General features: G+C 38.9%; 2 protein-coding genes across 6 annotated transcripts in view; one reads left to right on the forward strand and one right to left on the reverse strand.

The window, feature by feature from the left end:
- Window positions 1-2,091, reverse strand: part of LOC102304029 (rho GTPase-activating protein 26) — an 81,406-nt gene extending 79,315 nt beyond the window's left edge. The window contains exons 1-2 of one of the 2 annotated variants that reach the window (XM_005944210.3): window positions 1,700-2,091; window positions 1,355-1,624 (exon numbers count right to left, since the gene is read on the reverse strand). In XM_005944210.3, coding sequence (XP_005944272.1) covers window positions 1,355-1,624; window positions 1,700-1,778 — 349 coding nt within the window. In that variant the 5' untranslated portion in view covers window positions 1,779-2,091. The remainder of the gene's footprint in view (window positions 1-1,354; window positions 1,625-1,699) is intronic. The other variant, XM_042212829.1, reaches the window with a different exon arrangement.
- A 4,595-nt stretch (window positions 2,092-6,686) lies between these two features.
- Window positions 6,687-11,727, forward strand: LOC102304742 (putative fibroblast growth factor 1). Of its 4 annotated transcripts, none has more exons than XM_042212830.1 (4): window positions 6,687-6,863; window positions 8,894-9,110; window positions 9,598-9,701; window positions 10,292-11,727. In XM_042212830.1, exons 1-4 carry the CDS (start codon window positions 6,822-6,824, stop codon window positions 10,475-10,477), a joined length of 549 nt encoding a protein of 182 aa, XP_042068764.1. In that variant the 5' UTR covers window positions 6,687-6,821; the 3' UTR covers window positions 10,478-11,727. The 4 variants fall into 4 exon arrangements, with proteins under 4 accessions (XP_042068764.1, XP_005944275.1, XP_005944277.1 ...); XM_005944213.3 differs by lacking the exon at window positions 6,687-6,863 and adding an exon at window positions 7,668-7,886 and having other exon boundaries at window positions 10,292-11,726; XM_005944215.3 differs by lacking the exon at window positions 6,687-6,863 and adding an exon at window positions 7,668-7,882 and having other exon boundaries at window positions 10,292-11,726.
- The last annotated feature ends 3,456 nt before the right edge of the window (window positions 11,728-15,183 follow it).

The raw sequence follows: 15,183 nt of genomic DNA on the forward strand, positions 1-15,183 counted from the left end.
ACATTTGGACCAGCCTCTAGAACATACCACAGTAATACTGACCACCAAATCTTCCCTCCTTACTGCACGTCATTTTGAGCCCTGCCCATCATGAACTTTACATCAATTGCAGACTTAAAAGGCGCAATAAAAAGTTAGACTTGAATAGTACTGACAGGACTATTAAAGAAACAGCAAGTCTTTAATGGCACTTGTTTATCTTTGCACATGCTGATGAAAACTGTGTAGGCACAAGAATGAACTTTACACTACCGAAGCAGGAAGTGCTGTCACAGCCTCTGAGGTGCTCTGACTCCCTACCAAAAGTGAAAGCCTTAGATTTCATATTTTTGCATGGAAAAAACTATTAGTTTAATCTTTTACTAGGGAGGTGGGATTATGCTTAGCCTTAGCTGAACCGTGGTTCACTGAAGTAAAGTTACGCATAAAAGTTACACATTAATGTTTTGTTTAAGGTTAGTAGTCATGGTTCACCCAGTGTTATGTGATAGGAGCTGGCCTGATTAGGATGATAACATTAACATTTGAATGTTGGACATTTGCTATTATTCAAATTCATATCTTCTTGCTTTTGAAGAATAAACATTAGATAAACCTTGCCATTAAATGTATACACTAGCATGCATTTTCCAACCTTCTTTGTCGTACACGTCATGCATTAATGTTTGCTTATTCCTCATCATTTCTCTTGTAAATATGTGTGAGAACCACTGAGCCCATTTCCGTGCATGCATAAACACACTTGGCCTGTAATGCTGATCTAAGTTTAATAGAGAAACAGAAATATTTTACCACCACACCTAAAAGTCATATTCCATTCAATCCCACTCTGATTTTTCTGCCTTTCTACAATAAAAATTTTAATGTAAAATAAAGGCTTTTGTTTTTAGATTAAAGGCCAACGTTTGTAGCATATCACAGCCTCAAATCCCATCAGATGAAAAGCAGCAGATATCAATGTAGATGAAACACAGTGCACACCCCCTCTCTCACTGTAAACGCCTCACAATGTAGCTAATGGGAACAAATGTGCTGACAACATGAGAGGACACTATGCACTGTGATCAGTCAAATTCACCCGCCTAGCCTCTCAGCATGCCTTATCAGAAACACACACACACACACAAAGCAGAGTGTAAGCCTTTCACATGAATCCAATGAAACTGAGACTTTCACACCTGGGGGCTTCTCACCTCTCAATCCTTGTGATTCTATCAAGCCCACATGAACCAGATTTGACTGTTTTCCCCTTTATTTCAATAATTAGGGACATCACATATAACTGTCAACTGCAACCTCCTCACACACATTTTATCAGTCTCACACACTCACGCCCCTTCCAACCTCCACTTACTTTTCAAAGCCTGGATCAGAGCCTTGCTGTCTTTAATCAGCTCTTTGATGAACTTGTTGGTTTTGTCCAGCTCTAGTTCGTGAGACTTGAGTCTCTCCCTGAACTGTGGACTGTCCAGGTAGCAGTCGCTGAATTCCAGGGCAGGTAATCCCATCTTCTGCACCACCACCACCCGGCAAAAGAATAAACGATTGGGACAGCAGGAGGAAAGAGGAACGAGATGATGATGATGATGGAGGGAGAAAACCTGTTGTTCTGGTGCTGCTTTTGCTGTTGTAAATGATAGAAAATCCAATTACAACATGAAAACAACAGGGCGGAGATGGATCCGAGAGAAATCCCTACCTACATAACCTCGTTTTTCTTTGCAAAGGAAAACACTCAGGCAGACACACAAGGCAGCAGCAGTAACACAACAAGACATCCAATTAAAATTAAATTTCAAAAGGGGGGGGGGGGGAGACAGAGCTGAATAAGTGTCTGGAAATGGATTTCAAAGAAAAGGTGTCCACTTGCTCAGGTAAGCCGGTGCTGCATTCCTCTCGAACGACTCATTCTGGACCGGACAGACTGAAACAGGGCCGTGGAGGAGGGAGGCAGCAAAAAAACAAAACTCCGCTCGTAAATGCGGTGTCTTCCCTGGGCGGTTTTAAATGCACTGTTTTCTCCCAGCACCGCTCAGCTCAGCGCCGCAGACCGTAATCAACCTACCCCGACAAGGATAATCCACTGATTGACGTCTGTCTAGACCAATGAGATGGCAAGGCACGACGTGGAGGGCAGTTTCGACCGTTTAGGGGCGGATCGAGCGGTGAGCTTCTCCAGAGCAAAGATGGGTGGGATAAAAGAAGGAGGGTCCACTCTGACCAAGTTTCCTGAAACTGCATTGGAAAAGTGAACTCTTAGAATTAGATGGAAAGCGCAGCACCCAGCATATAAACAGTGAAAATATTCGCACATTACTACTTCCTTCATAATTAATTAGTAATTAATACTTAGCAGGTAGGCTTAATTTTAGAAAGTCAACATTCTACCTTTGATACTTCAACCAATGTCAGCATGTTACACTCTAAACAAAAAAACAAAGAAAGTAAATCACTGGAAGAAAAGTTAATAGCTCACCAAAGTCAACACACATCTGATCTCCTAAGACCTGTAAATGTATGTACTGCATTTTATCCCGGTCCACTGGACCACTTCTGAACATCACCAACCACTACCCCAGCTTTGCCATCCTACATACCTGTGCCACTAGTTTACAAATCTCAGGTGTGGTTAATTAGTGCAATGTAAAATTATATGCCAATAGTTTATGTCATTAAAGTATGAAATTAAGCAACAAAGTGGTTGTCTGCTTTTGGTTTGTTTCTATGCAGTTATATTCGCTGTGTTTGATTACCACTAGATTCATCATATTAATGAAAAGCTAATGCAAGTCATCTAATCAGTAATCCCATTAAAAGGCTGTTTTTCTGGAGATGATGTCACTCACAGTGCTTCACAAGCTAGGGCAATCAGCATACTATATCATGCACTTCCCACTACAGTGTACATGGAGGAAAATAAAGGGAGTATCAGGTACACAACAGTTACCTTTAAACCGAAATGATGAGCTTATTACTTTCTTTATTAATTTCTTGGTTTTTCCAAAAGCTCAAACGCCAAAAATATTTGGTTACTATTGTATAAAATGAGGATTTCTGAAAGATTGGAAGGCATATCTTTACATTTGAAGAAGCGAACGGTTTACATTTTGAGTCGAATTTGCTTAATTGTCTAAATTTTCAAAGTTTCTATTGAATGGTGTGAACTTTAACCCGTGGGGTAAAAACAAGGTCAATTGGAGCTTCCCAGAAAGTAGGCTCGCTCTGGGATGAAAGACTAATAACTGGGTCACATGTATGAAATACTTTTCATTCATTTTATTTCAATGACCGAAACATGTTTCGGCTTAAAAGCGTCCCACAGGTCAAAACCTGTCAAAGATCGAGTGAACCATCTTTTTGTGAATAAACGATCTGTGTATGTAGCGGCTCCGGAGTCTGGTTGGTGGGAGGAGACGGTGATGTCATTTCAACCAGAGCGGGGAATTTCTGTAGAGAGGAGAGGTACCCACATCACCTCTGGCGCCCTCTACTGGTAAGAGGCTGCATAAACAGAGAGGGGGCATTACGTGTAAGAGGTGGGAACTCGGAAACCCTTGCGACTCACCCTGTCGTATATGTATTTCTGGGAGGAGTATGCAAACTGAGTTACTGTCGTTTGCGACACGCCAATTTAATGTTAATTTCGCAGTGAAAGAGCATACCTTATTTTTTGCACTGGATACTGGGAAAAACTGGCTGCGACTTTTGTATTTATCGCATAAAACCAACCACACCTGAGCGCACTAGTTTGTCTTTTCTGAAAATCTGGTCCATAGTTGTTTGCATCACATTAAAATAGCTGTGATATTTTATAATATAATGTAAAAATACGCCATATCATCAAAATATATATATAATAGGCTGTAATAAATATGGTTCCAGATGGCTCTAAACTGGTAGTTTTAGATATGTTTTTTACACTCTATGACTCTCTTTGATAAGAGGGAACATCCGTTATATAGTGATCTGATCTAGCTGTGAGCACTACGGGTGGGCTGATAGATCGATAGTATCGATATTTGATGGAAAGGCGTGATTTGTTGCATTAGCTAATAACTGTGGCAAGTAAAAACGAAAGTGATTTATCTTTGTGTTCAAAATTGTTCAAATTAATAGTGATTTATCTTACCATGACTCACTGTTCTCCCCTACATAGGCTATTGGCTTTGGCAATACTTGCTCTGTATTTATTTGATATCAGCTTGATACTGATCTACCGGCAGATCCAGTAAAGCTTGAAGAGGCCTAATGCATTTCCGCCACTGATTCCTGTCCTGAGATCTCACTTCATGTCACTGATACATGCACACTAAGTGCATGTGGTTATTGTGCGAAAACAGCTCATATTTAGAAGTGTCACTTCCTCTGTCAGAGTAGAGCACTGCATCTGGTCGCCTGCTCATTACCCCATCTGTCACAGTCTGGTGTACGCAGACATGCAATGTACAGGAAGTCACCTGTTGTTTATGTATAAATTTTAAAAATCCAGGAGGCTAGTTTAAGAACCAGAATTAACCACCACACAACGAGGTGATGCAGGAAACAGATTTTTCTTTAGGATCAGCATTTGGTCTTAATAGTTCTCTGATAACGCCAAGAAAAAATAGACCACAAAAAACTGAAGGGGAAGAAATTGTATCTGAAATGGAGAACATAGCACTTAATAAGACAACTGAAACAAATGCATTTTGATGACAAGCCCAAGACTGCCAGGAACTCAAGAATTTAGGTGGAATTATCTACAGAAAAAGAAAGCACTGTTACAAACCTGCCTCAAGCATCAGACACATTATTGGGGATTTAATTTTTGGCAGAATACTTGTAGATTAATGGCACCTAATCAGCAGCATGTCAAAGATAAAAGCATATGATGACTGAGTGTCAGTTAGCCTTTTAAAGCCCCATAAAATGAATTCATGCAATATGAACTGAGATGAACCCAAGGAGAATTATCAGACTTTAGCTTTTTAATCTGCAGCTTGTAGTTTTTTGGTTCACTCACACCAATTTTTGGTGTCAAAGCTCTGGCAAACAACACTATCTGCACACAATCTCACTGGCAGGCAAGGCTGGTGTACAATCTACAACATTAAGAAGCTAATTAGCCGCATATTTGTTTCAGGAATGGAAATATTGAAGTTGATATTCACCAGCTGATCACACTCAAACACACAAACACCCAATAAATGCTAGCGTGTAAATGTGCATTTGATACTACTTTCACTGTTCTGATACTGTGCCAATAAAAAACTGAGAATGCCGGTTTAATGAGAATGCAGTATAATTGTGCATGCTCTAAATATGCCTGTGTCAGCTCTGTGGACATGAACAGCAGACTTGATTTTTTGCAGACTGAAGCACCTCTAAGGTTAACCCATTCTGCCATCTTGTGGTTAATAGAAGCAAAGAAAAAGAAGCAGTTCAATGCTGATGGAACAGGTGAGAGAAAAGTAGGTCAGATTCCTCAGTTTTTGGTTATCACTCTTTTTTTCCCGCACATTCTTGACACGGTCTTGCGTCTCGTGATTACTTGACTTCAAAGTGATGGTTTTAACCTTTAGATGCACTGCAGATGATGAATTAGGGAGAGAAAAATCCATTCGAAGAAGACGGGGACAAAGTAGTCAGTGTGAATATATCACCTAGCCTGCACACCGCCACTGTTTATTCTCACATAGCTGCAGGAAAGACAGTGAACGGCTGCAAAAATAGATATTGAGATTGCCATGTCTTGGAAGCCATTTCCACCATTTTTAGAAATGTCAGCGCATCACAGTGCATATCCAAAAATGTCTATTTTTATAGGCTTTGGAAAATGCTTTTTTTGAATCATAAATTCCTATAACTCCCCCCAAATTCCCAACATTAACCTTGTGTAACAGCTAATGTGAGGCTGTCGATCATTACTGTGTTATCTTCTGGACTTACATTCCTTTTTTTAAAATGTGTTTTCCTCTCAGAGCTGCTTCAGTGTTACTGCCAGTCAAAAATCAGCCTCATATCTTTTGGTTAACCTTTTAGGAGAGTGTCTGTTCTTTTTCAAGATTACAGAGCTGGAATTATGGAGGTACAAAACTCAACATTTCCTTCTTTCTTTCTTTCTTTCTTTCTTTCTTTCTTTCTTTCTTTCTTTCTTTCTTTCTTTCTTTCTTTCTTTCTTTCTTTCTTTCTTTCTTTTTTTTTAATGAATCGTTGTTTTGGATATGAAGTATTTTGTTGAAAATACAACTTTGTTTTTCCTTAATGCCTCATTTAAGTACAGTATTCCTCCATTTACACCCCACATACTTTTACTGTATACATGTAATGCACTCGTACTTTTGATACCTGCGCATTATATGTTTTGCAGGAATTTTATGGAATCCTATTATCCTGTAATATGGGAAGCAGAACTTGGAATCCAAAGGCACTGGCATTATGTTAATTCTGGGAGCTGAAGTCATTCCTTTTGTGTCTCTTATAAATGTTTATATTGTGTTGCCTGCCAGTGTCTCCAGGAGGACACCACTACAAGAATGTATCAGTGCTCAGTCAGACAGGCGGCCTGGCTCATTTCTAGGGTCTGGCTTGTCCTCCTTCTCCCTCTCCAGTCGTGGATGGTAATTTTAGTCCTGACGTTAGCCTGTTAAAATGCGTCCTCTGACGTTGTTAGAAGAGGGGGTGAGGTGAGGGAGGAGTGGATGGAGTTCAAATTCATACTTAACAAGCCCGTATAAAGGCCAGACACTTCACTGGCAGAGAAAGGAGAAAGACAGTTTGGCACAAGAGGCCCCAAAAACTTTGTTTCAGTCAAGCCTCAGTTAAGAGGAAAAAAAGAGGACATGCTGGCTCAACGGGGGCACTGTCACATGACATTGTCACAGGTAGGTGAAGATGGCTTATTGTCTGTGTGGTAATAAAGTTGGCTAGTAATTAGTGCTGCAGAGTTAAATAAGGATCTTCATAACAAAAAATGAAGTTAATGTTTGTCTTTCTTTGTGCTTTCTTTTTGACTGTCTGGTCTGTGTGTGTACATATCTGTCAACATAACTTTTCCCCTGCTTTTTGATATTTCTGCATATATATATATATTATATATATATATATATATATATATATATATATTATATATATATTATATATATATATATATATATACATATATATATATCAATAAAGATGTGGTTTGATGATCGTTAGAACAGCTTCTGGGTTTTTCCAAGGGTAGATGTATAGGTTAGTGATCACTGTCACTAACCTAGTTGTTTTGTTCTATAGGCAGGCCTGAAATACGAAAGAAACTGCTCAGTCAGAAAAGACTGTTAGTCAAGGGGTAAAGAGTTAAAGACAAGGTAACAACCAGTAGAGTGCACGTGAGAATAATGAAATATTGTGGTAGATGAGTGGTTACAGTATGTGGTACAGTCCGTTTTACCACACAGTACAATCTGTTAGTCAAAGGCCAAAACAACTTACAGTGAAGCCAATTCAAATGAAATAAGAGAAAACTTCTTGTGAAGCACATGTAGAACTATTGCCAAGTGATTCAAAGTAAAAGAGGTGCTAGAAACGTGCAAACTAAAGGTTGTTTACTTGGACCACTGCAGGGTCAACGGAAAGCCTCTTATTTTTGTGGCTTTCATTGCACCCCACCCTTTTTTTTTCAAACTTTACTTTAGCTCACCGTCATGCTCTTCATCTTTACACTGAAATAAACACTAAAATACACACAGATTCCAGCTCTCCTCCCACACATCTGTACTCTGACTCGGTCATTGGTTGGACTTTTGACGTCATTCCCACTTGCTGCTCTGTCCGAAGGTCCCCAAGCCAGTCTGGCACAAGCTCTCATATCCAGTAATCCTGTCCTCCAGATCTTGTTCTTAGGAAAAACAGACCGCCAGTGGGTAGGCCTTACATTCCTCCTGTGGCTTTCACTTTCCCTCGCTCTCTCTCTTTTTCCCCTTCTTCTCTCTGCTTCTTCCAAGACATTCCAGATGTGGGCTAACTTGGCTCTTCAGCAGCTATACCTCCGGTTTCAAATGATAACAAAGACCTGTGCGTGTTAGAGTATCCCCACTGGCTTGGTCTGCCACTGCTGTTTCTGGATTGGATTGACTTTATGACAGCTACCGCTGCTCTGGGATCTCAAGCATCCAGGAAATAAAAACTATACTGACAGTGTGGCTTTAAAATGAGCTTGACTGTTTTTTGGAAAAGCTGTTGAGGAAGCAGGGAATCCAGGGGTAAGACCAAGAGGGCTGCCTGGGCTCTAAATTCTCATATTGATAGTCGCTGATTTGTTGACGTGTTAACATGTCTGTTAAATCCAGCTGAACGATAGATTAGTGTTAATGCTTCAGAGAGTGTAGGAAGAATGTCAAGGGTCCAGTATCCCACGAGTAGGATTCAGCGTCATGTGTTTGCACCTATTTGTAAGATTATGCTGGCTAATATAAAACTTACTAAAAGGAAGTTAAACAATTACCACAAATTTCTCTCTTGGCTGTTATGTCCATGTGTTGGTTATTTTGTTGTCTAGCCTCACACTGATTTCAGGTGTAAGATTACATCACCCACCATCTGGAAATTATTTTTCCAAAGAGAATCAAAGTGATGCTCAGTTCTAAAACAAGTCCGGTCATGTTGCTGCCCCTCCTGGCCTTCATCCAGAACTGATCCCTGGATGGTTTTATCACTTCATAATAAAGTGTGTTCCTTAAAAGGCTGACAGAAAGTTACAGAGAGCCAGGCAGATGGAGAAAGTGATTAGGCGAGGGTAGGAAAGGGGAGCATTTCCTGTAATCATATTATGAAGGCGACGTTGTCCTCCCCTTCCTGTTTCGTCTTGTGTCTCAGCCGCAGTCCAGGTGACGTGAACAGTGAAAACGTTGGATCTTCTCTGTCGTTGCAGACACAGGGACATCACGCTGCTTCGTCCATACCTCAAACTCTCTGTGTGATGTCTGAGGGAGACATTACAGTGCTGCCTTTTGGACCTGGGTCCCTGGACCTGTCCAAGCAGGAAGCCCAGACACTGACCAGGCTCTACAGTATGAATGGAGGCTATCACCTAAGGATTTTACCAGATGGAACCGTCAATGGTGGGAGGCAAGAAAATGACACATATGGTGAGGAAAAAAACAAAAGAACTGTTTGATTTGTGATTGCTGGTTATATTTCAAAATCAGGAGCCAGAGATTACGTGCAAGATATGAAGGGGAGGCTTTTAACTTTAGTTTCAACATTAGGTTAAAAGTCTTCATGATTGTTATAACGATGGTAAACAAAAGAGAATGGGTAAACTTAAGATGTTTTGATTAAAGGTTATGAGGGTATGAGGAAAAGAGGACATCTTGCCACTAAAGGAATAATAATTAGGCTGCTGGTAAAGCTGCTCAGTGATTTGGTTTTGCAATAATAGCATCTTAACCTGTGTACACATTTGGACAGCAGGGCCTAGTTTCCCTGAAAAATACTTATTAAACTTTTATTCCGGGATATCACAGTTACATTGTTTTAACATGATTTGATCGTCCAGTTAACTTTGAAAAGAAAACAGAAAAAAACAAAAAAGCAATAACGCTGTGGTGTTGTGTTGTGTAATGTGTGTTGCAGACATCCTGAGGCTGAAGGCTGTGAGTGCGGGGGTGGTGGTAATCAAAGGTGAGGCGACAGGAAGGTATCTGGCTATGAACAGAAATGGACGCCTCTGTGGAGTAGTGAGTTGTGTTTTTTTATTCTATACACAATATATATGATATCATATATATATATATATATATATATATAATATATATATATATATATATACATACATACATACATATATATATATATATATTGCAGTTTGACTTAAAAGTGAATTTTGGATGGAAAGGTTGAACACTTACAGATTGCAACTAATGCTCACTGGTCCCGTTTGTCTTTCTATGTAACAGTTTCAATTCTTTTTTCATCAAGTCACACAATTGTTCATTCCTTTCTCAGAGTAAGTTTAAACTCGCTGATCGTTACAGTTTTGTAACGGTTGTGCAAAACAACCTAGACTGCAAAACAGTGGAAAGTTTCAGTGTAATTACCAAATTGCTGTGACTAATAATTTGTCACAGGGATGTCTAAAATAAAACAGACAAGCTTTATTTTAGAGGGTTGTTATGTTGATTAGTATTTTGGTGATTCAGTATGTTACAATATTCCTCGTTGTATCCTGCTCAGTTACTGTTTGTGAATGCCCGCATTATCTTTAACCGTATATTAGAGATATAATCAATCCTCTCCTCCCCCCCCCCCTTTCATTTTCTTGCTTCAGCAAGCTCTGAACGATGAGTGTTACTTCCTGGAGAAATACGAAGAGAACCATCACAACACGTATCGTTCTCAGAAGTACAACTGGTACGTTGCCTTGAAGAGGAACGGCCAGCCCAAAGCCGGACCAGACACCCACCAGGGTCAGAAGGCCGTTTTTTTCCTGCCAAGGCCTGCAGGCAACATGTAAAGCCAGATGTCAGCAGGCACTGTATATTCGCTAAAATGTTTAAATGCACATTATTAGTGTAAAATTACACTTGACAAACGATTATGAGGTCACTGAAAATCTGTTATTTCTGGTAATGGCTGAGGCAAAACTCTTACTGGGCTAAATGTCGCTCTTCATACACAAATTTTACATTTGACTGAACAGTTTATAAATGATCATTGTATGGATATGTGATCATATCCAGCACAGTTTTTTTTTGTAAGTGCATAGCATATATACTTTATCTCACTGCAGATAGAAAATATATAAAGTGATTAATTTAAACCCTGATTTGAAACACCACAGGGAGGAAAAAATATGCAATTTACATACGTAAATGTATTTAGCATTACTAATGTCTGGCACAAAAAAAGAATATAATCAAAGAATAAAACCAAAAATATGGCATTGAATTCAAAATTTAAGAAAGGAAAGATATTCAAGGTTTACAGTAGTAATCTAAAAATGTCTTATATGGATCGAATTAATAATAATAATTGAATTTCAATCAATAGATATTTAGTCTTCCTAAACAATTCCTCATTTTGTAATGAATATGTCGATCAAGGGAGTCAAGAGAGCAAAGATGATATGGTGTTACTGTGAAGCCAGAATTCTTCCTTTTAAAACAGCAGCTCTTAAATAATTTGTGTTGCTAAGAATTATTATTGTATTAATATATTGTATTTGTGTGACTGTTGGAAGGCTGACAGACCTATAAAAGCAGATGTGAAAACTTTGTCAGAGAAATGAGTGAAGCTTTTATTAAGTGTGTTTATGTACGATGTATAGCAGGTATATAACGTAAGCTTTCTTTTATTTTGTAAAATGCTTCACAGTTTAAGTAAATTCCCCCCTTTTTAATTTTGATTTAAAATCCTGTTACTGTAACTTTATCCTAGATTATTATGAATATGTATTTATAAAAATTCATTGCTAATAACATTTAATTCTACTCAACATTGTAAAAGACATTTTCTAAATAATGTATGCTTACAGTGAAGGAATAAAAAGGTAACTATATCACCTTTTCACAAAGTAATACATATTGTATTCACTCTATTTAAATGTAATGATTAAGCCTGTATTATTATACATGAATGAATAAATACTATTTTCGATTTACTGTATTTATGATAGTTATTACCTCTGCCAAGGAGCAATATGTTATTGGTAGGAGTTTGGTTGTGTGCCTGTCATTCTTTGGGTGTGTGTTAACGATCCATTAAAATCTGGCATGGATCCTGGGCAGCACGGTGGCACGGTGGTTAGCACTGTTGCCGCACAGCAAGAAGGTCCTGAGTTCAATTCCAACATCAGGCCGGGGTCTTTCTGTGTGGAGTTTGCATGTTCTCCCCGTGTTTGCGTGGGTTCCCTCCGGGTACTCCGGCTTCCTCCCACCGTCCAAAGACATGCAGCTTGTGGGGATAGGTTAATTGGATTAATCCAAATTGCCACTAGGTGTGAATGTGAGTGAATGTGAGTGGAATGGTTGTCTGTCCCTGTGTGTTGGCCCTGCGACAGACTGGCGACCTGTCCAGGGTGTACCCGCCTCTCGCCCTATGACAGCTGGGATAGGCTCCAGCGCCCCCCGCGACCCTGAAAAGGATAAGCGGAAGCGAATGGATGGATGGATGGATAGTTGATTTAAGTTGCTCAAAAACTGACAAAAAGCATTTTAACCTAGAAGCTATGATTCTTGCAAATGTGGTGCGTATTGATTGATGTACTACAATTACACAAATAAAAAATAACAACAAATAATTACACTAAAAATGATGTCAAGTATATAAAAATAGGTTTGAACATGGCAGATACCAAAAGCCTCCACTTTGCACTTGTTTTTACAACACGAGAAACTTCTTAAAGTGCATTTAAAAAACAAAATCAGTATATACAAAATATAATATTACTATTGAGCTGCCTTGGCGGATGTTTGCGCTCTTGTAGTGCCTTTAGTTTTGTATTTAGTCTGTTTCTGATGTAATTTCTATGGCATTATTCCAATGTGAAAAATGGTGTTTTATTGATAAATTACACTGTTAAAGATATTTACTAGAGGCAAAATATACATTTGGCCACAAGATGGAGGCATTGTCTAAACTTCTATGTATGGTTCTTGGGTTTACACGTCCAAATCCAAGTAAAGACGACTCATGTATATAACAGGCATACCTAACAATTTATATTGTATATTTTTATATATTAACTGTCTTATAGTATGTACAAAAAATCAATGTAAATGAAACCATCTGAAAAAGCAGAAGGAAAATAATCAAGGAAAGCCATCCCAGGAGTCATTCTACTATCTAACTCTTTGTATAAAGATAATTACATTTTGAAGGACTGGAATTTTATTTTTATTTCTACCTAAAATAATATTATGCTGTTGAAATGTTATTCCACCACCAAAATATCTGAAATAGCTGAACTTCCCCATAGATGCCAAACATCCAGTGTCAATTTCCTGCTGTTGACAGATTTTCATTCTTAGACACAATATGTGTACCGAGCAGTTGCATAACAAAGCACTTGCAGCTAATTTTTTGAAAACTGTAAGGAAACCCCATATGCACTAGTTTTAGTGAAGACTTTCTCCACTCCAGTTGAAACGATTGTAACCACAAAGCTGTGACAGATGTTACCAGCCCCATTCACCCCGATCAAGTATTTTCACCACATTTTTGGAAGCAGTGGCATTCTTCATCTAATCCACACTTAATGTGTAACGGCTGAAACAGAACATGGCCTGAAACGTTGTTTTAGAGTCGACTGTGCCAGGAAAATATCCTGGAGGAAACACTGGAGCGTGGTTTAAAATGTTTGGGAGGACTGGAGCTGATTCATGTCTCCAACAAGTCCCATATTATTGTGGGATTTAAACAGAGTTGGCAGGGAACATTACAGTAGGATTATTACTTATCCAAGCACCATGAGTGTGACAAATTACTGTTTCAAGTTGAGCAATAGGTCTGCCCTTTCCTACTGAAATAATCATTTTGTGCACAAGTTAAATTAGAGCTAAATTAAAATACTTGTAATCCGTCTTACCATACAATTTTTTCAATAATCTTAAATTCTCTATTGATGTATCAACTTTTGTCATTGTCAACTATTTACACTCTAAACATTTATATGGGACATAGATAATTCGTTTAGAACAAACAATGCATCATAACATTTAAACTAAACTAAACTAATAGTAATTTAGATATGAAGCTCTCTGTAAAGGGCAATTCTGCATAGCAATTGCCTTTGCTTTCAGTATGAGTTCTTTATGTATAGTCCCTGACTTAAGGAGAATAAATATAAACATGCTTTTTTAAAAAAAAAAAAAATGTTTTCTGCTTTTTAAATTTGTTTTCTGTCACAAAAGTGCTGTGAAGACATTTCATGTGCAGAAGAAGAAAAAAACTGGTAGACCTCTCTTTCTTAAGGACTCTAAGTGGACACATGGCTGTTGGTGGACAAACACTGCCGATTACACAACTTGTGACCTCTCATTTACAGGACAGTGTCTCTCCTTCATTCCAGCAGGCCACCCTATGAAGCAGCTCAGTACACAAACACCCAGAGACACACACATATACACACAAACCTGGTTGGCCATTGGCCTGCAGGGCTGTGCAGGGCAGGAAGGGAATCATTCACTGTAAACTGAACAAGGACTGGCTTCCTCTGGGAGTCCCCTAGCCTGACAGCAGCCAAGATCCCTGCAACACAAACCACTCTAGCAGACACACACACACACACAGCAATCAGCACGTACACACGCTGGAACTAGGACACATTCTCTCATCTGTTACTCGTCTCTCTTTCCTCAATTCCGTCTTTTTTTTACTCTCCCTTCCTGCCCTACTCTCAATTTCCAGCCTACTTTCATCTCCTGCTCCATCCTACTACGTTCCTGCATCAATTTTCTTCAAACAGCTCTTCTTCCTTATTTTGTTTTTGTTTTATCTTCTGTTTTTAATTTTTATGGTTCTTTTTTCTCTTCTCTTTCTTTCTCTGTGTTGCTTCCTCCCTCCTATCAGGGAAGTTTACAAAGTTTGTATAGTAAAGAGAGGATACCTCTGGAAAGTTTGCATTGCATTTTCTTATTAGACAGATGCAGATTTGGTTAAGCAACAATCTTAATAATCAAGCCCTGTAAACGGGGGAGAAACAAATACAGTCTATTGCGTTTTAAAGCAGGCCAAAGAAATAATAATTCATGATATTAAAAAAGGATTGCTCTACATGCTACCTTTCTGTCATGTCACCTTTCTCCTCCACACAAGCAAACATTTACACACCAACAGGAACGGAAGCAGGGATGCATATCCGTCAGCTGATCCAACTGGAAATGCTGACACTTGTCCCCCCATCTGCTACTGCACTCTGAGACAATGGGGGAGGAAGGCAGACTAGGGGGACAGAGAAAGCGAGAAGGAGCATTTTGACAACTCAGAGAATCGTCCGGATGCTTGTGGTTTGCCCTATTGCAACTGTTTTCCTAATAAATGATTTCTGCTGGATAGACACATTCTGCTGGGCTGCAAAAATGCATCTTGTACTCAGAGCAGAAGCAAATGGTACGGTTCAACAAATAAGCTCGACTACTATATAGCAAAGAGAGTCCTTTCTAGATTGTTTAAAAAAAAACAAAGGAAAGAAAGAAATAATCCTGAGAAGATCAAAACCTT

The sequence above is a fragment of the Haplochromis burtoni genome, unplaced genomic scaffold (genome assembly GCF_018398535.1).
Source record: "Haplochromis burtoni strain Fernald_Lab_line unplaced genomic scaffold, NCSU_Asbu1 Contig_395, whole genome shotgun sequence".
Taxonomy (NCBI): Eukaryota; Metazoa; Chordata; class Actinopteri; order Cichliformes; family Cichlidae; genus Haplochromis; species Haplochromis burtoni.

What these genes read in the sequence shown, in the direction of transcription:
- LOC102304742 (XM_042212830.1), top strand. Translation starts at nt 6,822, where the DNA reads ATGCTGGCTCAACGGGGGCACTGTCACATGACATTGTCACAG. An exon ending in GCAAGAAAATGACACATATG is followed by an intron (nt 9,111 to 9,597) that starts GTGAGGAAAAAA and finishes TGTGTGTTGCAG; the next exon opens with ACATCCTGAGGCTGAAGGCT. An exon ending in ATGGACGCCTCTGTGGAGTA is followed by an intron (nt 9,702 to 10,291) that starts GTGAGTTGTGTT and finishes TTCTTGCTTCAG; the next exon opens with CAAGCTCTGAACGATGAGTG.